This window comes from Vipera berus (assembly GCF_964194415.1).
Source record: "Vipera berus genome assembly, chromosome: 1".
NCBI lineage: Eukaryota > Metazoa > Chordata > Lepidosauria > Squamata > Viperidae > Vipera > Vipera berus.
In genome coordinates, this window is record NC_138202.1 from 265,787,454 (window position 1) to 265,815,149 (window position 27,696).

The window sequence follows — 27,696 nt, forward strand, 5'->3', positions numbered from 1 at the left end:
AATAAGTGCACTATTTCAGACAAAAGGCTGCTTGTCCTGGTTGGTCATCCATCGAGGTCAAATGCCAAGATAGAAAATTGACCTAATCAGATATCTTTGTGTATGAGTGTGTTTTGTATGATGAAAGACTTCTTTCCCAAAAAGGGAATAAAATGAACACATAATAAATATATTATAAAATTCATTGCCATTCAGCAGTTATTGAGTTGATCTGGAATAATAATCACTTTTCTAACTAAACTTTGCAGAAAAAAATGTTTTTCCCTCTATTTTAAAATGATTTTTTCCAAAAAGTAAGCTTCCTATGGGAACCGGATCAAAATTTTATTTCTTTCCTTAAAACACCCAAAATATCTAAGTACTTTCATTGTTGAAAACACAATAGAATTTTGACTATAATTAACACCATATACTTGCCAAAGTTTTAAACGTTCCAAATAATAACACTCTATTTGTGGCCAGTCTTTTCACATATCCAGTCTTTTCATTCCAATAGAAAATAAACCCAATGGTAAACCAGAAATAGAGAAATTGATCCTATCCCCCATGCCTGAACAGCTTGAATAGAAACAGAAATCCTAATTAGTGGTAAGGGTTAAATATTAATGTAAACTATATACCACCCAGAGTTGCTCTATTAATGATAGGTTGTCTCTAAATGTGATAGATAGATAGATAGATGGACAGACAGACAGATAAGATAGGACTTAGTTTCTGTACAGGGAAGAGTGAATATCTTTGAGGTTTTGGTGGAAGACTCTCTAGCAGTGCAATAATCAAATAAAAGATGACTGGGCCAAGTCAAGAAGGTAGTTTGAGAAAATATCTCAGACAATCCGTTTCCTAGTTCACAGGAAGATAAAGTGAGGAAGGGGAAGCACATTTATAATTGAAATACTACATTCTTATAGCTGTTACAATAATAGTACTGATCAACACTGAAATCATTTCTAAGCCTAGTCTACCTTATAGGCCGGACAAGTCTAGTGATTTTGCTTCTTGCCTTTCTCTGAAACCTATTCAACTTAGCCTGAATTCTTATTAAGGTGGGGTACTTATAGCTGAACACAGTACTAAAAGTATGGTTTGATCAGTGTACAACACAATGGACATGCTCTAAGTCAGGGGTCCCCAACACCCAGTCTGTGGACCAGTACCAGGCCACGGCATGCCAGCAACCAGTCTGCATAAACAAGCAAAGCCCTATCTCTGGGATGTAGGCAGCACACAAATCACACACCCTCCAGTCCACAGAAAAACCTTTCTCCATGGAACCGGTCCATGGTGCCCAAAAGGTTGGGACCTCTGCTCTAAGTTGTTATCTGTGCACTATTATAGTCTATGAATAGAGATAATAGTCCTCCAGCATATGTGTTTTTGCAGGAAGGAATCCCCAGTAGAACTGTTAACATTTTAAAGTGTATTTCAAATCTAATGAAAAATAAATTGACCTTTGCTCTGAAATGAACATTGAAATTTTGAGTAGCAGGATGGTCAGATAGAATATGTTGATGATAACCATCTCTGCTATTGTATTGAAAAGTTAGGGTCAACATGATATTAAATTGGTATGACCCAGGAAGTCAACCTTGTGAATGTTATTAATGATCTCTTATTTTCTTCTGTGAATTGAATGCTACTTTAGTACAGCCTTTTTGTTCAACTATCTCCCTCAATTATTAACAACAAAGTAATTAAAGATATTCCCAGAAACATGTTCTCCCTGATTTAACTCCTTTGGAGTGACACCACAATTAGTTGTATTTATATTGTGTCGTACTTCATCATTTACAAAGCTCTAAAATGCATTACTAGTAGATTTAAAATATTAAGCATAGCATATTAAGCATAGCCACTTAACCTGTACAGCATCTGGTACCTTTTCCTAAATAGCAACATTTATAATGTCATTCTATTCCACTACTAGTAGATATCTAATCTAAGGAAAGGAGATTTCATAGAGACATAGGAGCCCCAGTACAGACAAAATAGAACAGCAAACAAAGGCAGACTTTGATGCCTTCCAAATGTGTGTATTTCACATATCTAGAGTATATAGTAGGAGGGTAGTAAAGATCAATCTCCAGAACTACTTACCACTTCTACTGAAAAGATTAGGAATAATTTACATGTCCAGTTGGGACTGACAAAATACAACCTTATAAAATTTTGTAACTTGCAGGTCTCGAAAGCAGAGGCAAAATAAGAACAGACTTCATGATTATTAAGGTTACATAGATAATATTTAGTTTATTTCCTTGATATCTAAATACAGAGCAGCTTTTGGAATCATAAAGTGATATGCCAGAATGAAACAGATGAAAATATATATCGACCAGTTTAGCTGGATATTGCAAACCAGTGGACCTTATATACATAAAAGAACTTTATTTTTGTAATATTTTGTTTCAAATGAGATGAACACGATATTTTTAAAAAAATTTAGTTTATTACTATGTAAAAAAAATAAATCTACAAGAGTGACAGTGCAAATATTTGAGGACTTGCATGGCACAGATGTCATGAATGAATATAATCTACAATTGTACAAAAGGTTCGTGATTCCTTGAAGCAATGGCTGAGATATGTACTACAATCAACACAGTTAAAAATAGATTCGCATTTAACCAGGAAGATGAGCTACATATAATTGGCTCTGTAGTATAAGGTCTTTCAATTTCAGGTGGTAAAGCCATCATTCCATGAATCTGAAAAATAAATGAAATAAATTATATACTTATTTAGACACATGGTTAGTTTGAATTTAGCTTGAAATGTACTGTTCAAGTACATTTATGCTACATTTTTCAGCTAGGCATTATCCCTATAAATATCAACAATAAAATAATATAAAAACAGAAAAATGCATGCCAATGTTTAATAAACAATTGTTTAATTTTTTTCAATAATTTTTAATTCTATCAAATCGGAAGGTGTAAGAACAGACGATTGCAAGGAAGGTCAAAATCTGCAATAAGGCAGACGTAGGAGGGCAAATGAAACCTTCCTCCTTTAAACTTGTTGAAGGTATTAAGTACATTTAGCCTGGAGAAGAGAAGCCTTTGGAGAGAGATGACACCTGTCTTCAACTCTCTGAAGGGATGGTTTGCAGGAGACAAGCAGAGCAGAAACTGTCCAGAAGATTGGACAAGAAAGAGCAGGTTTAAATTGCAAGGAAATTGATTTCAGTGGGACATCAAGAAGAAAAAATATCCTAACAGTAATTGCCTCGGGCGATGATGCTCTTTCCTTCACTGTTGTTGTGTTGTTAGCTGCGAAGTCGTGTCCGACCCATCGCGACCCTATGGACAACATTCCTCCAGGCCTTCCTGTCTTCTACCATCTTCTGGAGTCCATTTAAGCTCACGCCTACTGCTTCAGTGACTCCATCCAGCCACCTCATTCTCTGTCGTCCCCTTCTTCTATTGCCCTCGATCTTTCCCAGCATTAGGCTCTTCTCCAGTGAGTCCTTCCTTCTCATTAGGTGGCCAAAGTATTTGAGTTTTAGCTTCAGGATCTGGCCTTCTAAAGAGCAGTCAGGATTGATCTCCTCTAGGACTGACCGGTTTGATCGCCTTGCAGTCCAAGGGACTCGCAGGAGTCTTCTCCAGCACCATAGTTCAAAGGCCTCAATTCTTTGGCGCTCAGCCTTTCTTATGGTCCAACTTTCACTGCCATACATTGCAACTGGGAAGACCATAGCCTTGACTATACGCACTTTTGTTGGCAGGGTGATGTCTCTGCTTTTTAGTGTGCTGTCTAGATTTGCCATGGCTTTCCTCCCCAGGAGCAAGCGTCTTTTAATTTCTTGGCTACAGTCCCCATCTGCAGTGATCTTGGAGCCCAGGAAAACAAAATCTGTCACTACCTCCATTTCTTCCCCATCTATTTGCCAGGAATTGAGAGGGCCAGTTGCCATGATCTTGGTTTTCTTAATGTTAAGTTTCAACCCAAGTTTTGCACTCTCCTTCTTCACCCGCAACAAGAGGCTCTTTAGTTCTTCTTCACTTTCTGCCATTAGAGTGGTATCATCTGCGTATCTTAGGTTGTTGATATTTCTTCCGGCAATCTTAATTCCAACTTTTGATTCATCTAGCCCTGCCTTTCTCATGATGTGCTCTGCATATAAGTTAAATAGGCAGGGCGACAGTATACAGCCTTGCCGGACTCCTTTCCCAATTTTGAACCAATCAGTGGTTCCGTGTCCAGTTCTCACTGTTGCTTCTTGACCCGCATATAGGTTTCTCAAGAGACAAATAAGATGGTCTGGTACTCCCATCTCTTTAAGAACTTGCCACAGTTTGTTATGATCCACACAATCAAAGGCTTTAGCATAGTCAATGAAGCAGAAGTAGATGTTTTTCTGGAACTCCCTAGCTTTCTCCATGATCCAGCGTATGTTGGCAATTTGATCTCTAGTTCCTCTGCCTCTTCGAAATCCTGCCTGTACTTCTGGTAGTTCTCGATCCACATACTGCTGAAGTCTAGCTTGTAGGATTTTAAGCATGACTTTACTAGCATGAGAAATGAGTGCAATGGTGCGATAGTTTGAACATTCTTTGGCACTGCCTTTCTTTGGAATTGGAATGTAAACTGATCTTTTCCAATCCTGTGGCCACTGTTGAGTTTTCCAAATTTGCTGGCAAATTGAGTGTAGCACTTTTACTGCACTGTCTTTTAAGATTTTGAATAGCTCAGCTGGAATACTGTCACCTCCACTAGCTTTGTTGTTGCTCAGCTTTTCTAAGGCCCACTTCACCTCACATTCTAGGATGTCTGGCTCGAGGTCAGTGACCACATCATTGTGATTATCTGGGACGTTAAGCTCATTCTTGTATAGTTCTTCTGTGTAATTTTGCCACCTCTTCTTAATCTCTTCTGCCTCTGTTAGGTCCCTGCCATTTTGGTCCTTTATCATGCCCATTTTTGCATTAAACGTTCCCTTCATCTCTCCAATTTTCTTGAAAAGATCTCTGGTCCTCCCTATTCTATTGTTTTCTTCTATTTCTTTGCACTGTTCATTTAAGAAGGCATTCTTATCTCTTCTAGCTATTCTCTGGAATTCTGCATTCAATTGGGCATATCTATGTTTTTCTCCCTTGCCTTTCGCTTCCCTCCTTTCCTCAGCTATTTGCAAAGCTTCCTCAGACAGCCATTTTGCTTTCTTGCATTTCTTTTTCTTTGGGATAGTTTTGGTTGCTACCTGTTGTACAATGTCGCGAACCTCTGTCCATAGTTCTTCAGGCACTCTGTCTATCAGATCTAATTCCTTAAATCTATTTGTCACCTCTACTGTATATTCAACAGGGATATGATTTAATTCATACCTGACTGGCCTAGTGCTTTTCCCTACTTTCTTCAGTTTAAGCCTAAACTTTGCAAGGAGAAGCTCATGGTCTGAGCCACAGTCAGCTCCTGGTCTTGTTTTTACCGACTGTATAGAGCTTCTCCATCTTTGGCTGCAGAGCATATAGTCAATCTGATTTCTGTGTTGACTGTCTGGTGATGTCCATGTGTAGAGCCGTCTCTTGGGTTGTTGGAAAAGAGTGTTTGCTATGACCATCGTATTCTCTTGACAAAATTCTATCAGCCTGTGCCCTGCTTCATTTTGTACTCCAAGGCCAAACTTGCCTGTTATTCCAGTTATCTTTTGGCTTCCTACTTTAGTATTCCAATCCCCCATGATGATAAGGACATCATTTTTTGGTGTTACTTCTATAAGGTGCTGTAGGGCTTCATAGAACCGGTCAATTTCATCCTCTTCAGCACTGGTGGTTGGGGCATAGACTTGGACTACTGTGATATTGAATGGTTTGCCTTGGATTCGAACTGAGATCATTCTGTCATTTTGAGGATTGTATCCCAGTATTGATTTTCCTACTCTTTTATTGACTATGAAGGCTACTCCATTTCTTCTGAGGGATTCTTGCCCGCAGTAGTATACCTGATGGTCATCTGAATTAAATTCACCCATTCCTGTCCATTTTAGTTCGCTGATACCTAAGATGTCGATGTTCAGTCTTGTCATCTCTTGTTTGACCACGTCCAGCTTTCCTTGATTCATGGATCTTACATTCCAGGTTCCTATGGAGAAAAAATCTTTACAGCATCGGACTTTCCTTTCACCACCAGACATATCCACAGCTGAGCGTCCTTTCGGCTTTGGCCCAGTCGCTTCATTCTTTCTGGCGCTACTAGTACTAGCCCTCTGCTCTTCCCCAGTAGCATATTGGACGCCTTCCGACCTGAGGGGCTCATCTTCCAGCGTCATATCGTTTTGCCTTTTGGTACTGTCCATAGGGTTTTCATGGCAAAGATACTGGAGTGGGTTGCCATTTCCTTCTCCAGTGGATCACGTTTTGTCCAGTGGATCACGTTTTTTCCTTCACTGGTGGTACTTAAAGAGACAAAAGCATACAAGCTTGAAGATGCCACTATCCCCTCTTTCATTTCTATATAACAAAATGGGCAGAATTGCTCTGTCATCCATAGATATTTTTGCTTCTTTTAACAGACATTCATACTACAGATTATAAGCCACAATATTACCCATTACATTTTACCAGTATTTGCATATCTTGAATTTTATCTGTCTGTTTCATCATCTGCATTTGAACTCTGGTGCTGGAGAAGACTCCTGCGAGTCCCTTGGACTGCAAGGTGATCAAACCGGTCAGTCCTAGAGGAGATCAACCCTGACTGCTCTTCAGAAGGCCAGATCCTGAAGCTAAAACTCAAATACTTTGGCCACCTAATGAGAAGGAAGGACTCACTGGAGAAGAGCCTAATGCTGAGAAAGATTGAGGGCAAGAGAAGAAGGGGACAACAGAGAATGAGGTGGCTGGATGGAGTCACTGAAGCAGTAGGCATGAGCCTAAATGGACTCCAGAAGATGGTAGAGGACAGGAAGGCCTGGAGGAACGTTGTCCATAGGGTCGCGATGGGTCGGACATGACTTCGAAGCTAACAACAATTCATCATCTGCGGTAAACATTCTATCAAGATACTGTACATAATTCATCTACGTGCTCTATTGTTCCATTGTTTAAATATAACATAAAATCATTTACTCAGTTTTTCCTGTCAAACAGAATTATCTTTGATACATTAATTTTTAGGTCCACATACCTTGTTAAATCATATGATCTACTTAACATTTGCCTCACACAACTTGTTGCCTCAGTCAACGTTACAGTTTCAGCTACATTATCCTGTCTTTCAAATATGCACAATGGTTACTATGGTACAGGCTTTTTGGGAAATATTTTTGCTGCTAAATGAAATTGTTAAATCATTTTTTTAACATGGCTGTTTTAGAATACACATGTTCTACAATCCATGCAACTGGTGTCACAATCACAAAGAAAAACAGAGAAATCAACTTACAGTCCACTCTGCATTTTCTGTCTTGGTACACCTTACATTTAATGGTAATTTAAGAACATAGTCATTGTAGGAGTGACCTTGTTCTCTGGACCATTTAAACTTGTTCATGGCATCCACGAAAGACAGATTTTTGTATTGTTTTGGACTCTTGATAATGAAAGGCCAGGTTCTATACATAAAAAGAAAAATGCATTTCAAACTATAAGTGATTGTTTTATACTTATTAGATCTACTCAACCTGTGATTGCAACCTCTGCCCTACTACATTTCTCTTCTAATATCTTCTCTGGTGATTTGGGGAATGGATGCTTTAGGACAGACATGTCAAATTCACGATGTCACATGACCTCGTGCGACATATTGGAACTTTTCCTCCATTGCCGGCAATGGGGTGGGTGTGGTTTCGTTGTGATACATCTGGCCTGCAGGCCAGCAGTTTGACACCCCTGCTTTAGGAATAGATTTGCTGAATACATGATGGAAGATGGAAAAATACAAGATGGAAAAAGATGGAAAAAGTATAAAAAGGTAAAGGGTAAAGGTTCCCCCGCACATGCGTGCTAGTCATTTCCAACTTTAGGGGCCGGTGCTCATCTCCGTTTCAAAGCCGAAGAGCCAGTGCTTGCCCGAGGACGTCTCCATGGTCATGTGGCCGGCATGACTAGACACCAAAGGCGCACGGAACACTGTTACCTTCCCACCATAGTGGTCCCTATTTTTCTATTTGCATTTTTACGTGCTTTCGAACTGCTAGGTTGGCAGAAGCTGGGATGAGCAACAGGCACTCACTCTGTTACATGGCACTCGGGATTCGACCCGCCAAACTGCCGACCTTCTAATCAACAAGCTCAGCGTCCTAACCCACTGAGCCACCGCGTCCCTTGGAAAAAGTATACAAAAGCTATAATGTGCATATTGGGCATAGCACCAGATGTGTTCAGATTATGAAGAGCATTCATTTTCATTTATCTAAATAAATATTTTTTAAGTTGAAGCATAATTATTTCCTCCCCTTCCCAAAGCAATCTATCAGTAGTAGGAGCTATGCAAATCCTTTGCCAAGAATAGTCTTATATATATCTGCTCAGAAGTCCCATGTTATAGTATACGTTATGGGCCGTGGTGCAGCAGTGGTTAGAATGCAGTATTGCAGGCTAATTCTGCTGACTGCCAGGAGTTTGATCCTGACCAGCTCAAGGTTGACTCAGCCTTCCATCCTTCCGAGGTCGGTAAAATGAGGACCCAGATTATTGGGGGCAATATGCCAACTCTGTAAACTGCTTAGAGAGGGCTGTAAAGCACTGTGAAGTGGTATATAAGTCTAAGTGCTATTGCTATTGCTACCATATTGCAGGAAGATAAAGAGAAGAAAGAAAAAAAAGAGCAAAAAAGCTATACAGGGAAAAAGAACCCCATAGCAAAAACAGGAATGAAAACTTCAGGTTTTAAGAATAATGCACAGCAAAACCAACATTTGGAAAAAAATTAATCTAGAACTCCCCAAGTTAAGATAGTTATTTTTTCAAAAAAAATAAGCACATTTATGTAGACCTCAAGTACCTGTTGGCAGGTTGCACGTTTTCTTTTTGTTAAGTACATGGCATATTTTTTATTTTTCACATTACTGAACAGAATAGATATACAAACATGTCATAAAATAAAATTAAAGCATTAAGTTTTACTTTAAAATAACCCGCAATTCATGAACTTTGGAGGAGTGCAAACTTGAACTATTACTGATTTTTTTATTTTATCTTAAAAGCAACATTTCCTTTTTTTTTTTTTTTTGAACTCCCTAAACCATTTGCCTTTTCTTGGGTCAAATGTGCATTTTTGTTAATGGTATAAATGTTCGTTGGAGAGCAATTCACTTTTTACCCTGTCTGCTTGCAGAGATTAGAACGATTAATTGTAGGCTCTAAATCAGAACATGTGTTTTTTCCCTTAGCTGTCAGGAGTGATTATAAAAAGACAGAAAAAGTCTGCAAGTATTATTCTCTGAGGATGCAGCTCTCCGAAAGAGTTTCTAACTCTGTGCTGATCAGTCTGTAGTACGAGGCTCTTGGGAACAGTAATATAAAAACAGCTCTAAGAGTCAACAGTATATTTTATTCTGAGACATAAAAATATCAAAACTTTAAACAGTTAAAAGAAGCACTGCTGAGTGTCTGACTGCTGCAGCTACTAGAAACTTTCATCACACAGTCCAGCCAACATTTATTATGTAGCTAAATCCTGATGGATATACTTCCTCTGGCTTGATTCAGAATAGACATGAGCCATTCAACAAACATACCAGCCTATCATGCCTATTGTTTCCCTTCTGCGCCTGTTCCAAAGTGAAGGTCTTTTTATATCCCATTCATCAGAATCAGAATGAAGTCTGTTCCTGCCCCTTCAGGAAACCATTTGATTAATGAGACACCCAGTTCCTACTCCTTGTCTTCCTTGACCCTCGCTTAAGGCACAGATGCACAAAATGTGGTCCAGGGCCATGATCACAGGGACGCTTCCACGTCCCCCACCACCAATTTGATTATGAAAAGCCACCGATTAGTTTTCTCAAAGACAGACCGTTGTCTTTTAACGAATGCAATACATTTGGAGTGATAATCCCTCCCTAGAAAGTAATATCAAGAATAATTTCCAGCATTTATTCAAATGACAGTGAACACAAGTTTTAGTTCTGTAGTATGCTTACTTACCTCACTGGTCTGTATATTTGTTTAACACCAATAAATTGCAATTGCTCCATTAAGTCGGGAATACTTTCACATCGAGTAAGATTTATTTTCGGATAATACACAAGATAGGATAGGCACATTTCATTTCTGGTGCTAAAACCACCCTGGAAACAGATAAACAAATTACCAATGTAGGCTTCAGAGGTTGCTTCTGAGCTCAGGCCTAAAACTGTCCAATGCTGCCTCCTGCTGTTATCTTCATTTAACTGTGAGTGCAGCTATTACCACTATGAACAAATGGCAAACATCTAAAATGACAGCCAAGAAAAGAACAACATCAGTATTGGACAGTTACATAAAAATGATACACAACTGAGGATAATATGAAATTATATGTGGCTAAAAGAAGCTAATTTTAGTATAGTCGGTAACTTCCTGAGGCTGTCTGAAAATTTGGTCTCTGCCTGCATTAAAAACTATACAGTGCAATAATTTTACCACCATTTGAAATACGTTTTTCTTAGCTTGCACAGTTGTAATTCGATTGGTAGCATTTTTTAATGTGAAGAGGAATTCTATATTCTAATGTTTGAGAGTTGGGACAACACCCTACAGAGAAACAAGCAGGTATTTCTATGCAGAAATATTTTTGTTTTGCTTTGTTAAAGTTTATATATGCATTTATTTCAAGGGAGATAAAGTCTTGATTTTAACATTCCTTTTAAACTGATACTATGTAATATGGCAGGGAATCTCAGCCTTAAAACCAATTTAGAACCCTTAATGTGGAAGCAAGCTCAAATTTTGAGCACGGTAATAATGATAACAATTTTTTTAAAAAAAACACGATGTGAGAGTAGCTTATTTAAAAGAATAGTAAATTCCAGTAAGATTGCAATCCAATCGGAGGCTAGTGCTGTGTTTCTAGTGCATTCTAGCTAGGTAATTCTGGTGGTTGAAGTCCATACATCTTAAAGTTGTCAAGATTGAGAAACACTGGTTTAGTGGCTCATTTATTTGATTTTGTTTCCTCAAAAATTGGTCTTTCCTCAAAATTTGGTCTTAATTAATTTGGCATTCTAGGCACCTTTCTCACTTATTTGAATGGATCACTCCTAAAGACTCCAGTAGTGGAGGGATCTGCCATGCTACTGTTGACCTACTAAGAAGAAGCTGGATGAATTGAAATAATTCTAAATTTACATATGAATCAGTCTCATTTCTTAATAACAATGCTTACATGTTAACAATATCTAACATTTACTTTAAACATGTTAATTTTACTCTATTTTCATTCCACATCAAGCCACCTCATAAAATTTCTTACCCAGGTCATATCTGATCGATTGAGGGTGCTGTACTGACATTCAGTGACTAAATTATCTCCCTGAAATGCAAAGTCAAGAAATACACTCTTAAAAATTTGAGACATTGTAATCTAAACACACATACATGGTGACATTATTGAAGCATTTGCTACGAAGTAATAAAAGTTAAAAAATGCAGGCTGAAATGTTCCATTATTGATCCATATGCCCATTAACAATTGTGCTATGAAAATAAGTTTTAGAATTACATTGGAATTTTATTTCCCACTTCTTCTTTTCCTTAGAAGCAAATATATCAAAAGAAACTCACTTTTTCCCCAATATTAGACTTCCCAACACGGATATTTTGGATTCAATTCCAACAAACCCAAAGATTTCCTCCCCCCCCCCAAAGAATCCAGCATTACAGCAAAAGCATTCCACTGCCTGAAAACAGGAAGAAATAATAGCACTTAGACTAGGAATAGAAGACAAATAGCTTTAAAATCTGATTCATATGGTCACTTGAACTGTTTTTGCCTGCTACACAAAGAAATAAGGTTTGGTAGATCAGATAATTTTTTTAAGCATATGCTTGTAATCGTGAGTAAAACATTGTTATATTGTGCAAAATAGCAAAAGCCGCACAATTTTCATTATTCCAGAGCAAAGAATAGCTCTGAGAGGGTTATAAAATTTAGGCTTAGGCAGACTTTACAGAGAGATCACAATCAACAAATAAGTGGAGGCAGGACAAAGAGAAGATGCAGAAACAAGAAAAAAATAACTTGGATTTCATTTAAGTTAAAATACTGAATATGAATATCATCTCTGTAACAATTTATTTCTTCTGCATTGAAAATTAACAATTTATATAACTGTTTTAAGGATTCTGATTTGGGAGGATACATTTAGATTCTTGAACTACTTCGTACCAAATCATTATGTGAATCCACTTTCATTGTTTCATAGAATAATAACATCCTGGAGTTGGAAGCCTTGCTTCTGATATAAAGTATGAAGATGAAAAAGTGAAGGAAACTGTCATGTCATCACAATGCAAAACTGCCCTTATATTTGCATCTCAACATTACAATCAAATATATAAGTTGTGGGGTTTGCATCATGACATCACACTGCAAGCTTCATCCCTTAGAAAGAGTATTTAGGGCCATCTAATTCAGTGCTAGAATACAAATTAAAGCAGCCTTCATAGATTGCCTTCCATTATACTTTATAGAATAATACAGGTAATCCTTGATTTACAACACTCTACTTAGTGAATGTTTGAAGTTATAACACAACATTGAAAAATGACTGTCTTTCATACTTAACCATTGCAGCCACTGGTTCATATTTAATGATGGTTGCAGGAGTCATGTAATCACCTTTCACGACTTTTTGACAAGTCAAGTCAATGGGGGAGCCAGTTTCACTTAACAACTGGGTTACTAACATAACAACTGCAGAGATTCACTTAATGACTGTGGCAGGAAAGGTTGCAAATTGGGGCAAAACTCACTTAACAAATGCCTCCCTTAGCAACATAAATTTTGGGCTGATTCGAGGACTATCTGTAATTTCAGAATTCAAGGACTATCTGTAATTTCAGAAATAATACTATCTTCAGTAAATACAAGTATTTTTTTTAAAAAAGCATGCTGGTTCTGAATAATCTATTGGGATTAAAGACATTTTTGAAGCAATAATTAATGTTCTTAGCTCATATTAAAAGCATTGTTGCAGATGATAAATTTTCCACTCTGGAACTACACAGCCCTCTTTGTCAGGCCTGGACATCTTGAGAGGCCTACAGCTGACCAGGCAGGGTATTACTGACAAGGGATGACAGATTGATGTGAGGAGGAGATTTCTGTCTCTACTTCACATTTCACTTACCAAGCAAATAATAACTGTTAGCAGTAACAAAAACAGAAAATACTCCCAAGGAGAAATATATCCTTTAAAGAAAATCAGATAAAAATGTTGGAGGGGGAAACAAAGTAAATGTTAAGAACTTTTAATTTCCTGCTAGATCATATTCATAAGAGACTTGGTGGAGCAGTGGGCTAATGCCTCCTTAAGTAACACCAGCTGCCTGCAATTAGTGCAGGTTCGAGTCCCACCAGGCTCAAGGTTGACTCAGCCTTCCATCCTTCTGAGGTAGGTAAAATGAGGACCCAGATTGTTGGGGGCAATAAGCTGACTTTGTAATAATGCCGCTTGGGGCCCCCCGAAAGCCCTAATAAGCAGGCATATACATAGAATGAAGGCTACTGCTAAGCACATTGTGCTTTAGATTGTGAGCCACCCTGAGTCTTCGGAGAAGGGCGGGATATAAATGGAATTTTAAAAAAATAATATTCATAATAGATGAAAGAAGTGATTCATCTTTGTCCACTTGTCCTTTAGATCCCTCTTCAGTTCTTTTTCTCTTACAGGAGGTAAATTATGCATGTTGTAAATACTGTATGGGCATTTGAAACTTTGAACCCCAAAATAAACTAAAATAGTGACAATTTGGCCTGAAGAAACAGAACAATGGCAATAAGGCTAGGAAAAACAGGAAACAGACATCATACAGGCAAGATGGTCCTTTCTTCTTTCAAGTACTGAAACTCCTGGAAGTTAAAGTCAAATTCATCATCGTAAGCCAGCAGTTGTAGTTCACTGCCCCTGCGGAAATGGCGCATCCTTAACGCCCTGCCAGCAAGATGTGCATGGAGAAGAACAGCAAAGACATGGATTCCGCTTGGCTTCTCAGCGTCAAGAGCCTGGAAAAGGTCAGTAAGAGAACACATTCAATATTAGGAGAATACATGGATTGTGGCTGGTCTGCAGTTGAAGGGAAAAGCTGCTTCAGAGAGCAAAATGGTACAAAAGTAACTTGTCTGAAACTGCTTCGGCCAAGCATTTTTTTTTCTGGGATCGTGCTATAGTAAAGAAAGCAGCAGCGTGGTATTAGAAAAAGATGCAGCTGTTTATACACACACACACACACACACACACACACACACAAAGTGTTTGTTAAGTATTTAGAATACCTTGCTAGGCCCCAAACATGGGACAAATCTTATTTCCTGTTTCAGCCTAACCCAAGGCCATCCACAGGCAGTAGTCACAGCATGACAGCTCATATTTGTGTAATATTTTTTTTGGATCGCTAACAAAGAATTAAAGGGAGACTGATATGCATTTCAAACTTATTTGTTCTCATCAGTCAGCCATACCCTTCTGAGATTCGAACCTAAGGTGCAATCGGCCCAGGTTCGAATCTCAGAAGGGTATGGCTGATTGATGAGAACAAATAAGTTTGAAATGCATATCAGTCTCCCTTTAATCCCCCCCAAAAATTTACACACACACACACACACACACACACACATACAATAAAAACAATGCAAATATTAGCAAATAAGCAAAGAAAATAAGAAAGAAGAGTGAATAAGAAAACTATAGAAAGCAGGCAGGGAGGTAGGCAGGCAGGCAGACAGGAAGGAAGGTGAAAAGATTATAAAGAAGCAACTTCTGACCTTTTTGGCAGTGGTTATAAATACATTTATACTTTACCCTCTCTCCAAGGTTACATATAACTTCCTTCTTTCTATAAGCTACTCTTTCTAATCCTCAAAGATGTAAGTCACAAATTCAGCAAAACTTGTTTCAGAAAAAAAAATCCATAAGGTTTTCAGTCACTAATAAAAGATGCAACTGGTTTAATAAGATGCTTATGTGTGGACACCCTTGCATTTGTGAATATCTTTCTGGAACCAAAGGGTTGATACTAAAATTTAGCCTATATGTTTACAAGGTCTTCACTTGGCTCTTCATATTTGCAGACAGAATGTTAAAGTATTTATTGAATGAGTAGATTTCATTCAGTTCTGGCTACTAAATTTTAGACAAGAACAAATATATGGCAATTCTAAATATGAAACAATTTTTTTTCAAGTAATACAAAATTCTACATCTTAACTAGAGAAGAAGTACATTTGAGCAATCTTAACCTGGCATTGAAGCACTTGCCTATCATGTAGCATCAGCCACAATCATTTAAAATCTCCTCGGCTTTTCTAAAACATCCTCAATCTGTGCGAATACTACAAGATAACAGATTTTAGGGTTAGAGGAAATAAACAAACCATGTCTTACATCCGCTTATTAGGTCTGTCTGATAAATCAATTCCATAGTTTATGGCTTTTCATTTTCTCCCACCTGTTCTTCATTTAAAACACATGTGGGTAAGATGGTATTGGACTCCTATCATATTTAACCATATGAGAAATGAGTCCCTTTGGTTTTCATTTTTCAAAAGGATATTGTCCACTCATTGTTTTCCAATGGGCTATTTTTCTTAGATAGAAACTCCCCCACCAACACAAAATGAACTAATAATAGTTTTAAGTGGAAGAACACAGCCACACGTCCAAGAGCCTTGGTGGAGCAGTGGGCTAATGCCTCCTTAAGTAACACCAGCTGCCTGCAATTAGTGCAGGTTCGCATCCCACCAGGCTCAAGGTTGACTCAGCCTTCCATCCTTCCGAGGTAGGTAAAATGAGGACCCAGATTGTTGGGGGCAATTAAGCTGACTTTGTAATAATGCCGCTTGGGGGGGGGGAAGCCCTAATAAGCAGGCGTATAAATAGAATGAAGGCTATTGCTAAGCACATTGATTTGTGCTTCTTAGATTGTAAGCTGCCCTGAGTCTTCGGAGAAGGGCGGGATATAAATGGGATTAAAATAAAAATAAATACACACATTTGTTCCTGAGTTCCTGATATCAGTTATGCACCTTTAGAGACATTCAGCAAAGAATCTTCTCCTTTTCTAAGGAAAAATGGCTTGCAAAAAAGGAAAGCTTAGCTATGTACATAGTAAAATGCCTTGATGTAAACAATGAAAATATCATAACAATGCTTACCGTCTTTTACAAATATAAAACATATTGGTCATTTGCATAAAGCTTAAAAAAGATTTCAGAAGCTTATAATGGTTCAGTGACAATAAAATAAAGGAAATAAATTTTTATTTATCAGCATTTTTGAATAAACCGATCTAATTTCTCCTAAAGGAATGAATTGCCTCTGATTCGTAGCTTCACATGCAAATACTAAGGGAAATCCTGAGCAAAAAAAATATGTACAGGGAAAAGTATATGAAAGAACAAATTTTGACATTTTTTTTAAAAATTGCAGACTAATGCAGAAATTGGATCTAATATATTTATGACAACTTATTCATCCTTACTGACAAACCAAAGGAACTAAAAGGCATACTTAAACATAATTTGCCTTTTCTTATTTGCTATTTTTCAAACCAGATTGAAATTTCAATCGCTTCTGAACAAATTCTGAACAAACCAATTCCCAGGATGGTGGGGAACGGCAGAAGGTGCACAAGCAGAGGGCCGTATCGACACCGGGAGGGTCAACTCTGCTCTATACAAGCGGTGAGACGCTCCGACCCTCTGTACTTCCCCCGAGGACCCGGGAGCGAAGATGTGCAGCCTCCTAAGCTCAGGCTGGTCTACCTAAATGCCAGGTCCGTTGCTAACAAGGCTCACCTTGTTCGTGACCTAGTGGAGAGTGAGCACGCGGACCTGGCTTGCATCACGGAAACCTGGCTGGGCCCAGAGGGTGGTGTCCCTCTGGTTGACCTCTGCCCGCCTGGTTTCCAGGTGCTGCACCAGCCTCGGGCCCATGGTAGGGGTGGAGGAGTGGCAGTAATCATCAGGGAGATCCTTAGCCCGCGGGAGACCACCGTCCCTCAGATAGTCGGGTGTGAGTCTCTCCTTCTGAGATACGGTCCGGGGGCGCAGTTGGGCCTGCTGCTGGCGTACCTTCCACCTAATCGTGCAGCGGCAGCCCTGCCTAAGCTACACGATGTCCTCTCAGGGTTGGTGGTTGAATTCCCCAAACTCATGGTCTTGGGCGACTTTAACCTACCGTCCCTGGGAGGATAGTCCGAACTAGCTCGGGAATTCATGGCTTCCATGGCGGCCATGGACCTGTCGCAAATAATTTCTGGACTGACTCATGACGGAGGCCACACCCCCGACTTGGTGTTCTTATCTGGACGGTGGCGTGATGATATCGGTGGGGGCTCCACGACCGTTACGCCCCTGTCATGGACCGATCATCACCTCCTACGGCTAGACTTCTCCTTTGCCACCCCCCGCCGTGGGTGCACGGTGCCAACCAGATGGTACCGCCCCAGGCGCCTAATGGACCCTGACAGGTTCCAGGCAACGCTTGGGAACCCACCTGCACTCCCTGCTCACAGCTCGGTGGACGCCTTAGTGGAAGCCTGGGAAAGGGCAGCCACGGAGGCTCTCGACCGAGTTGTACCCCTGCGGCCCCTGACCCGGCGCAGATCCCAGCGAGCCCCATGGTTCACCGCGGAGCTCCGGGAGATGAAGCGTCGGAGACGGGGCCTAGAGAGCCGTTGGAGATCCAGTCGATCCGAACCCGACCGATTGCGACTAAGAATCCTCACCAGGTCTTATCTCGCAGCGATAAGGGTGGCGAAATCCAACTACTTTTCCACCCTTATCGCGTCCGCAGATAATCGCCCGGCTGCCTTGTTCAGAGTGACTCACTCCCTACTGAACCAAGAGGTGAGGGAGGAACCCTTACAGGGTCGAGCCGAGGAATTTGGTCAATATCTGTTGGATAAAATCGCTCGGATTCGAACCGACCTGGACTCCAACTGGGCAGAGTTGGAGGAACAGGACATGGACAGTCTTGTCGATGTCACCTGGGAGGAATTTGATCCTGTGACTCCAAAGGAAGTGGACAGGATTATGAGGAGGTTGAGCTCCTCCACATGCTTACTGGACCCGTGCCCTTCCTGGCTGGCTTATGCAGCTCGAGAGGGGACACGAGGCTGGTTTCAGGTGGTCATCTCTGCTTCTCTGAGTGAGGGTCACTTCCCCGCCTCCTTGAAGGAGGCGGTGGTGAGACCTCTCCTCAAGAAGCCCACCTTGGACCCAACCTCATTGAATAGCTTTCGTCCAGTCTCCAACCTTCGCTTCCTTGCGAAGGTTGTTGAGAGTGTGGTGGCGCATCAACTTCCTCAGGTCCTGGATGAAGCGGTTTATCTTGACCCGTGCCAATCGGGCTTCAGGCCGGGCTACAGCATGGAGACGGCATTGGTCGCTCTGATGAATGATCTCTGGAGGGCCCAGGACAGAGGCCATTCCTCTGTCCTAGTCCTATTAGACCTTTCGGCGGCTTTCGATACCATCGACCATGGTATCTTGCTCCGGCGCCTCAGGGGACTGGGAGTGGGAGGCACGGTACTGCGGTGGTTCTCCTCCTTTCTCCTGGGTCGCTCGCAGTCGGTGCTGGCAGGGGGGCAGAGATCGACTCCGAGGCCTCTCGTTTGCGGAGTCCCTCAGGGGTCGGTTCTCTCACCTCTCCTGTTCAACATCTACATGAAACCGCTGGGTGAGATCATTCGTGGTTTTGGAGTAGGGTACCATCAGTATGCTGATGACACCCAGCTTTTCATCTCAACTCCAAACAGCATCAGTGATGCCCTCGACGTGATGTCCCGTTGCCTGAAAGCGGTCCGGGAATGGATGGGGAGGAACAGGCTTCAACTCAACCCGGACAAGACTGAATGGCTGTACATACCGGCAAGCCAGGATACTCAGAACATTCCATCCCTTAACATCGGGGATGAGTTATTACCCCCTGTTGATAGGGCCCGCAACCTGGGTGTCCTCCTAGACTCACAGCTATCCTTGGAAGATCACATAGGAGCTGTGACCAAGGGGGCCTTCTCCCGGGTTCGACTGGTGCGCCAACTACGACCTTATCTGGACCTGGATGCCTTACGTACAGTCACCCATGCACTTGTGACCTCTCGCCTTGACTACTGTAACGCTCTCTACATGGGGCTGCCCTTGAGAGCCACTCGGAAGCTTCAACTGGTGCAGAGTGCAGCTGCACGGACACTTTTGGGGGCCTCCCGATACTCCCATATCACACCTCTCCTCCGTGAGCTGCACTGGCTTCCGGTTGCCTTCCGAGTGAAATTCAAGGTGCTAACAATGACATACAAAGCCCTTCATGGCATGGGTCCGGACTACCTACGGGAGCACCTTCTGCCAACGTCAACACCCCTCCGTCCTGTGCGCTCCCACAGAGAGGGCCTCCTCAGGGTGCCACCGCTCAAGGAATGTCGGCTGGTGGCCCCCAGGGGGAGGGCATTCTCAGTGGGTGCGCCAGCCCTCTGGAACTGCTTGCCTACCGAAATCCGGATGGCCCCCGACCTCCGCAGTTTCCGGCGCGATTTAAAAACTTACCTGTTCCAGCAGTCCGGCCTGGCCTGATAGCTCTTGGGGTCTCAGTTGTTTTTACTACTGTTTTTTACTATTGTTCAACTGTATACCTACCTTACTCTGTACACCGCCCCGAGTCCCTCGGGAGAAGGGCGGTATATAAAAACAAATAAAATAAATAAAAAAATAAATAAAATGCCAGTTGTTGGTCCAGGACTGCTGAAATAATACATACCGTTCTTTCAGACAAAAAGTTTTTTAGACTGCCTATTTTCAATAAAAGGCACAGAATCACAACCAGTTGCAACTGGTCAGGAAACATACTTCTTCTAGACACTCCAGAGTACAGTGGCCCTCTGACATGAATTCAGGCATGCCTGGTGGGATGTTGTGGAACAGACTGACCCAAAGCCCTGCTTCAATAACTCCAGCATCGTATCTCCTTAAATCTGCAGTATAAAACAGCCTCAGTCCAGAGTTATCAATCATACCTAGAAACAAAAGAGCAATTGCCCGTTATAACTCAGCATAAAATAGCCTATTGGCTGAAGTTGCTTTTGGAACCTAGTTGTCAATTAGGCCATAGCCATAAAACCAAGGAGAAGAAGAAATTATCAGGTTATAGAATTCTTCAAAACAGCAAATGAAGCAAACTCTCCAAAAATCCAGGGAAATAAAAATGAATGTCTAGACTTTTTGACCAGCACAAACCTTTATGCTCAGTTTTATTACCTCTGTTGGGGCTTTTCCAGATGGGCAGTTTTCTAATGCAGTCTATAACCCAGTTGTTGCACAGTTCTTGTGAGAAGTCTTTCAGTACAGAAATGTATCTCTGCATGCATAGCTCATTTGTAGCAGGCTCCCCAAAAAAAAAATTCACGAGAGACTAATTTATGTTTTGTCCACTCAGTTTTGACTTTGACTTATTATATCTTCTTTGGAAGGCCTCCCTGACATGCCAATCAAGGCATGCTAGGAGAGGGTGAGTTGTGAACTGCCTTGGCTGCCATGAAAGAAATCTGGGTACAGATAGTTCATCAAAGTAGAGAAGGTGTCACTCTTAACAAAACATCTACTGAAAATCCCACCGTTGTTCAAGGGTAAACAGTGCAGCCACTTCTACCTTTAAATCATAATGCATCTATTTCCATGGCATAGGCAATGTAGCATTCAGTCCTATCCATTTTCCCCCTCAAAATGGTCATATTTCCTAAGACCCATACACATATAATATAGACATAAGCATCTGTTACAAACTATGATAGTGAATGTATGTTGTATGACTGGCTTGTTATATTTACATCCTAGCACTGAATGGAAAAACATAAGTCATGGATTTGCGTCATGACATCCCAAGACATATTCATAGCATAGCTTTCAAAGAACCCAAAGAGAAATGAAATGATTACTTTTATAGTTTTATGGGTGAGAGCCAGTTTGGTAAAATGAACACTGTGTGGATTTTCCATGTTGCCATCCGTAACCAAGAAAGACTCAAAAGCACAAAAATAAACAATCAAAACAGACTTATAATTATCAGGATAACTAGCTAGCTAGCTTAGAAAATAAATATTCCTGACTTCTTTTGAAATAGTCTCAGCGCAAAAATAGTGATTTTATTCATAAACATCTCACTTAAAATCCTGATGTCTAGATTTATGAATTGTTGGCATTAAGGAAGTACAGTTGTATCAGATGTAGATACCCGGCAAGATATATGATTTGTAAGAAACATAAACATTCAACACATTTCGATAGGTGAAAAAACATACCTTCCATATATGAAGGATTATCATAATGGACTTCCATTAGAACATATTGAGGGTCTAATGCTGTTCCAATGGATAAGCCAACATGAGGAGGATAGATAAAACCCTGAGATTGAAAACATTTCAATATAAGAAAACCGATTCAACAGTTTAAATATTTAAATCTAATTTTAACTATATATTTATAATTTTACCGATATAATTTTATAAAGAAATCAAATCCCTAGAATTGGCTCAAATCAAAGCAAGCATATGTTAACAGCAAGCACATACGTGCTTTTGGATTTTTTTGCCTTGTGTGCATATTTACCAGTTTGGTGGGTTTATTTATATTATACTATTATATGTTTGCATTTCTGTATTATATGGACACTTTTTTCAACAGAAAACAATTGGTAATCATGTATTGCTATGCTTTTAAAAATAAATCATTAATGAATTTTGTACAGTAATAAAAACAAAGAAAAGAAAAAGAATAAATGGAAAAGTAAATAAGAAAGACAATGAAAGAGCATTACTATTCTACTTAAAGATGCATACTTGTTGCTAGCAAAGATGAAAATTAAGAAACAGTTTCCTGTATCAAGGAAAAATACTAAAAGAGCAAATACAGGGCCAAGGAAAACTAAGAATCTGCCAAGTATATTAATTTTTTTTAACATTATTCAGTTTGGTCCACCCACTACAGGTAGCTCTCGACTTAAGAGCACAACTGAGCCCAACATTCCTGTTGCTAAGCGAGTCAGTTGCCAAGTGAGTTTTTCCCATTTTACAACCTTTCTTGACACAGTTGTTAAATGAATCACTGCCATTGTTAAATTAGTAACACAGTTGTTAAGTAAATCTGGCTTCCCCATTGACTTTGCTTGCTAGAAGATCACAAAAAGGTGATCACGTGACCCCAGGACACTGCAACCGTCATAAGTACATGCCAGTTGCCAACTGTCCAAATTTTGATCACATGACCATGGGGATGGTGCATTAGTCGTAAGTGCAAAAAAGAATCATACTGTAAGTCACCTTTTCCCATTTTACAACCTTTCTTGACACAGTTGTTAAATGAATCACCAGTGTAACTTCAAACGGTTACTAAATGAATGGCTGTAAGTTGAGGACTACCTGTTTATTACCATATCCAGCCTAATTGATCATCATATTGATGCAGCAAAGCAAGAGGTACAAGTATTCATTTTAAAATAATAAAGTCAATTACATTATATATAATAACCTTACATTATGATTTTGATTTTGTTTATCTTTCAAAACATCAAGTTTGCTCCCCCAATTAAAATATAATAGTTCTGTAATCACTCAGTTAATTTTTTAAAAAAAACCTTAAAAAGCATTTATTGTAAAGAATGAATTTAGCATTGCGCCAAATTTGGCTAATTTTAGAAGCTAAACAGGGAGCCTTTACTTAGCACTTGGATGTGAAAACCACTTAAGAAGTTCAGAGTTTTTGGCTAAACTATGAACTCAAAGAGTCTTAGAAGAAGAGAATGGCAAAATCCTGCTAAAAATTCCAACACCCCCCCTGCAATTATGCGGCCCCCCAAATTCTCGCACGAATTGAAGGAAACTTTACATTATTTGATGATAAAGACATTTAAATAGGAATTTATCTTACCTCTCCTCCAATAGCCCAAGCAAAAATGACTGTTTGACAGGTGAGAAAGGAATCAGGCATGTTTGGGTGATAGCACTCATGGCCATAGTCCAGAACACTATCATTCAGACTGCTACTACACTGATAGAGAAGAATGTGGTGCACTATACCCTCATGACCCTTCTGAATGAGGGGTTCGACCTGTCAATGTAATAAGAGAATATTAGAAGCATTTGAAGCGTATCAGTTCCCAGTTAAAACATTAAGTCATTCATTAATTGCTTTCAATAATAATTTCTCAAAATGCTTAAAGCAGGGGTCTTCAAACTCGGCCCTTTGATGACTTGTGGACTTCAGGCACACTGGCTGAGGAATTCTGGGAGTTGAAGTCCACAAGTCATCAAAGGGCCATGTTTGAAGACCCCTGGCTTAAATGGTGATATGAAGAAGCCAACATACAAATTGCACAAACATCCTTGTTGTTCAGTGACTAAGCCCTGTCCAACTCTTGGCAACCTTACAGACCGTAGCATGCCAGGCCTCCATGTACTACATTGTCTCCCAGAGTTTGCCCAAATGTTCATTGAGTCGATGAAATAGCTAAGTATCTCATCCTCTGCTGTCCTCTTCTCCTTGGGCCTTCAATCTTTCCCAACATCAGTGACTTTTCTAATCAGTCCTTTCTTATTAGGTGGCCAAAGTATTTGAGCTTCAGCTTCAGTATCTGTCCTTCCAAAAACAGTCAGGATTGATTTCCTTTAAGATTGACTGATTTGATCTCCTTGCAATCCAAGGGACTCTATTTATATATTAGACAATCAGACCTGATCTAGTACTTTCTATGTATTTTCAATTACAACTTTCAGATTTCTGATGCTTGGAGGGGAAGGGCCAGAGTTGGTAATCCAAACATTGGATACAACCATAACTATAAGACAGGGTTGCATGCTGAAAGTGGGACTGCAATACAGGTAAGATATGATGATGTCGAATTATGCAGTTTTTAGAACTGCTAGCAAGACTTCTCTAATATCACTCAGTCCTGGAGCCTGTGAAAGGATTTAGAGTAAGGCCTTCCAGCTCTTTCAATTTGATCTGTCTGAATTATTAAGGTTTCAAATTTGCTTGCTATGTAGGCAAAATTGCACTGCAATCAGTGTTTAATGCCAAGTATGTAATTTCTAATTGTATCCCAGCGTGATATTGTTTTCTAATCCTTCATGCTTTCCCGTATAAAATAAAATGTGTATGATCCAGAAAAAGAAAAAGAAAGAAAAGGGCAAACTTAGATGAAAGCTGCAGTCAAGCTGCCATAAAATGCATGGTGCTTTTGTTACTGAATGCTATGGTGGAGGAAATATAAACAAATCCACCCACGCATGATGTGAAATGGAATTTTTAAAGGGTGAGAATCCAAAAGAACTCAGAACATCTAAACAGAATAAAAAAGGAATCAGTGTAAAGGTTATGGGAATGTTCTACTGATCTCTGCTTGAAATAAATGGGACACTTGTCCAAACTTGTGCAACAGCCACCTGCCTCTTTAGGACACTAGCAGTTGTTATGCTTTTTGCCACAATATTTTTTAAAAAACAACTATCTTCAAAGTTGGTTATTCACATGCTTTCATTCCCAGTTCCTTAAACATTAAGATTCCAGTAATTATTTTGCTGCTCATATTTTATGAAAAGAAAAATCTCCTCCCTTCGCACCAAATGCAAAGGTTTTTATGAGTAACTCTCTTTCTCTGAGACCATTTGGTAGGTTTTATAAGTTAGCAATATTGATAGCTAGAATAATCATTCTAGATAATAAATATATGAATTGAAGAACTACTTTGAATACTTGGGAAAAGTAGTAATAACAAAATTTCCTATCTTATGTTGCACACAAATATACACAAGTAATATACATGTATTTTTTTAAATTACCTGCAAAAACTGAGAAAGAGAGAAAAATAGGATTTTTCTATACTATATAGTAGCATACACTACTATGCAGTGCTTTTTTTACATACTATAAAAAAAGTGCCAGAACTCACACATGTCATACAACCCACCTTGCCTACCCTACAATGCTCCATTCAAAAAAGGTGTCGGAACTCAATTCTGGGCGTTCTGTGACCAAAAAAGCCCTGCTACTATGAAATCTTGTAGGTGACTTTAATAATCATTCTTATATTTTATAAGACAGCATTATTCACATCCAACCTTATCCAGTTTTTTTTAAAAAAATATTAAAGAAACATTGTCTAGGAAAACTCTATCTCGTTAAGGAAAATTGTCTTGTATAGCAAAACTCTAAATAACATAGGAACGTCTATCTGTCCTGTCTTCATAGGTTTAAAAGAAATTCAGTAGCAGCATAGAATAAATTGGAGAACAACAGAAAGACACGTAGCTCTCACAAATTTTGGTTAGCTGTGTGTCTACTGTTATGATCAAACAATGCCAAGTAAAGCAACTCTTGCCTTTCACCTACATTCATAGTTGGGTTACAATTGAATATCCAGATGCACTTTTCATTTAGGCACTTGATTACATTCATCTTACATGCATTTCCGATTTGTATCACATGTAGAATAAGCAATATGAAAAAAGAGACTTAAGGTCATCAACGTGGGACTTTCTCCAGGTTATATTTCTGAATTGCTCCTCTGTTTTCAATCAGATATGTGTCCAAATTAGGTAACAGTGACAAATATTATGCATTCAGAAAACAATGATGAAAGTATTCATAATCCCCCAGGAAAGTTTGGTCTAGTGCAGGGGTTCCCAACTGACGGTTCTTGCACCCCCTGGGGGGTGACAGATGATATTCCAGGGGATGCAAAAACTTGGGTTTTCAAAATTACAGCATATATATGCATAATTCGTTGCCGTTATTTAGAATTTTGTAAGTGGGTTAGGACGCTGAGCTTGTCGAACAGAAGGTCAGCAGTTTGGCGGGTCGAATCCCGAGTGCCGCGTAACAGAGTGAGCGCCTGTTACTCGTCCCAGCTTCTGCCAACCTAGCAGTTCGAAAGCACGTAAAAATGCAAGTAGAAAAATAGGGACCACTACGGTGGGAAGGTAACAGCGCTCCGTGTGCCATGGAGAGGTCCTCGGACAAGCGCTGGCTCTTCGGCTTTGAAACGGAGATGAGCACCGGCCCCTAGAGTCGGAAACAACTAGCACGCATGTGCGGGGGAACCTTTACCTTTACCTTTAAGGGGTGTAAGAATATCTCAGAACCATTCTAGGGGTGCAGGGTATAGAAAAGGTTGGGAGCCACTGGTCTAAGCCACCAGGCTGGAAACCAGGAGACTGTGAGTTCTAGTCCCACCTTAGTCAGGAAAGGGTGGGTAGCCTTGGGCTAGTCATTTTCTCTCTCAGTCCAATCCATCTTACAGGATTGTTGCTGGGGGAAAACATGTGGAGCAGAACTCCACTGAGAAGCATCAGATGTATCACTCAGACGTATCACATTCACAAAAGGAGTGGCCAATTGAGTGACATCAGCTCAATCTCAGTATTTCATTTCATTCTAAATAGAGGTGCCCACATGACCGGAAGTGATTTTATGACCTTTTGGGCAGGTATCTTTAAGTGAACGCGGCAATCTCGACAGAAGGAAAATGGCCATAATAAATGCAAACGGTCATTAAGTGTCCAGTTGTAAGTTGAGGACTACTGTAGAACATTCACCTGTAGTTTCTACATCATAGTCTCTACCCACAAGGTGGTGACATAATTTATATGTGTGTAGTTCATGCATATTCATGGTTGAATTAACGGTAAAATCAAAGCCCACATTCAAACCCCAGTCACAGCTATACTAGGCCTGCTTTTAGATTTACAAATAAATTGCTAGATTTTCCAGCCCCACACAGTCTAGCCCCCTCCCCATTTTCTCAGATAAATATTTGAAATAAAGCATTGACAACTGTCTTGCCAGATCTTACAGTTCCAGTCACTGAAAGTTAAACTGCTACTTCTTTTTATAACGCTACCCTCAATTATAGATGGCATGTATTCATACGGAAGACCATTGACATGTGTATTTCAGATGTTTTTTTGCAAATATCTTCTTAATTTAGGCAGCTTGGAACTTCCTCTCCTTTCTGAGTTGTGTTTAGTTGAACTAAACTCAACCCTGTATTATTTCTCATTGAAATGTTTTTTGAGCCTGTATTTGCATGTTTTCAGAAGTAATTAAGACCTTTGATTAATTAACTTGGTTTTCAAAGGGAAACCACTTACATTCCTGATATTTATAGTACTTTACCACATATGAGCTAGAATAGTTGACAGGAAAATCAATTTTAAGAAGGCAAGTCTAAAAGCTTTCACTAGTGTGCTAACATAGATTTCCAGACAACTTAGTATATAACGAACAACCTTGACAATGACTTGTAACAGCCATGAGTTAAAAGATGTTAAATGATGTTATACCACAGTAAAATTCAAATCTAGCAATGAATGTACATGTGAAGAAAAAGCAGGAGGAAGTGATTGCAGGAAGGGCAATTAATGGATATTTGAAAAGAAGTTTATCAAGACAAATTAATTAAAATTTAGGAAGCAGTGAGAATGGAAAGCATAAAAGGAGGACCTACGTTCTCTAGGATCTGTATATTTCTTTCTTAAGTCTGAAAATGTATAGCCCAGAAATTCT

General features: G+C 39.8%; 1 protein-coding gene across 1 annotated transcript in view; it reads right to left on the minus strand.

The window, feature by feature from the left end:
- Window positions 1-2,428: 2,428 nt before the first annotated feature.
- Window positions 2,429-27,696, minus strand: part of MOXD1 (monooxygenase DBH like 1) — a 48,373-nt gene continuing 23,105 nt past the window's right edge. The window contains exons 5-12 of the mRNA XM_081327559.1: window positions 23,062-23,241; window positions 21,438-21,540; window positions 19,990-20,156; window positions 13,960-14,151; window positions 11,398-11,457; window positions 10,092-10,234; window positions 7,387-7,555; window positions 2,429-2,708 (exon numbers count right to left, since the gene is read on the minus strand). Of these exons, the coding sequence (XP_081183685.1) occupies window positions 2,538-2,708; window positions 7,387-7,555; window positions 10,092-10,234; window positions 11,398-11,457; window positions 13,960-14,151; window positions 19,990-20,156; window positions 21,438-21,540; window positions 23,062-23,241 (1,185 nt within the window). The 3' untranslated portion in view covers window positions 2,429-2,537. The remainder of the gene's footprint in view (window positions 2,709-7,386; window positions 7,556-10,091; window positions 10,235-11,397; window positions 11,458-13,959; window positions 14,152-19,989; window positions 20,157-21,437; window positions 21,541-23,061; window positions 23,242-27,696) is intronic.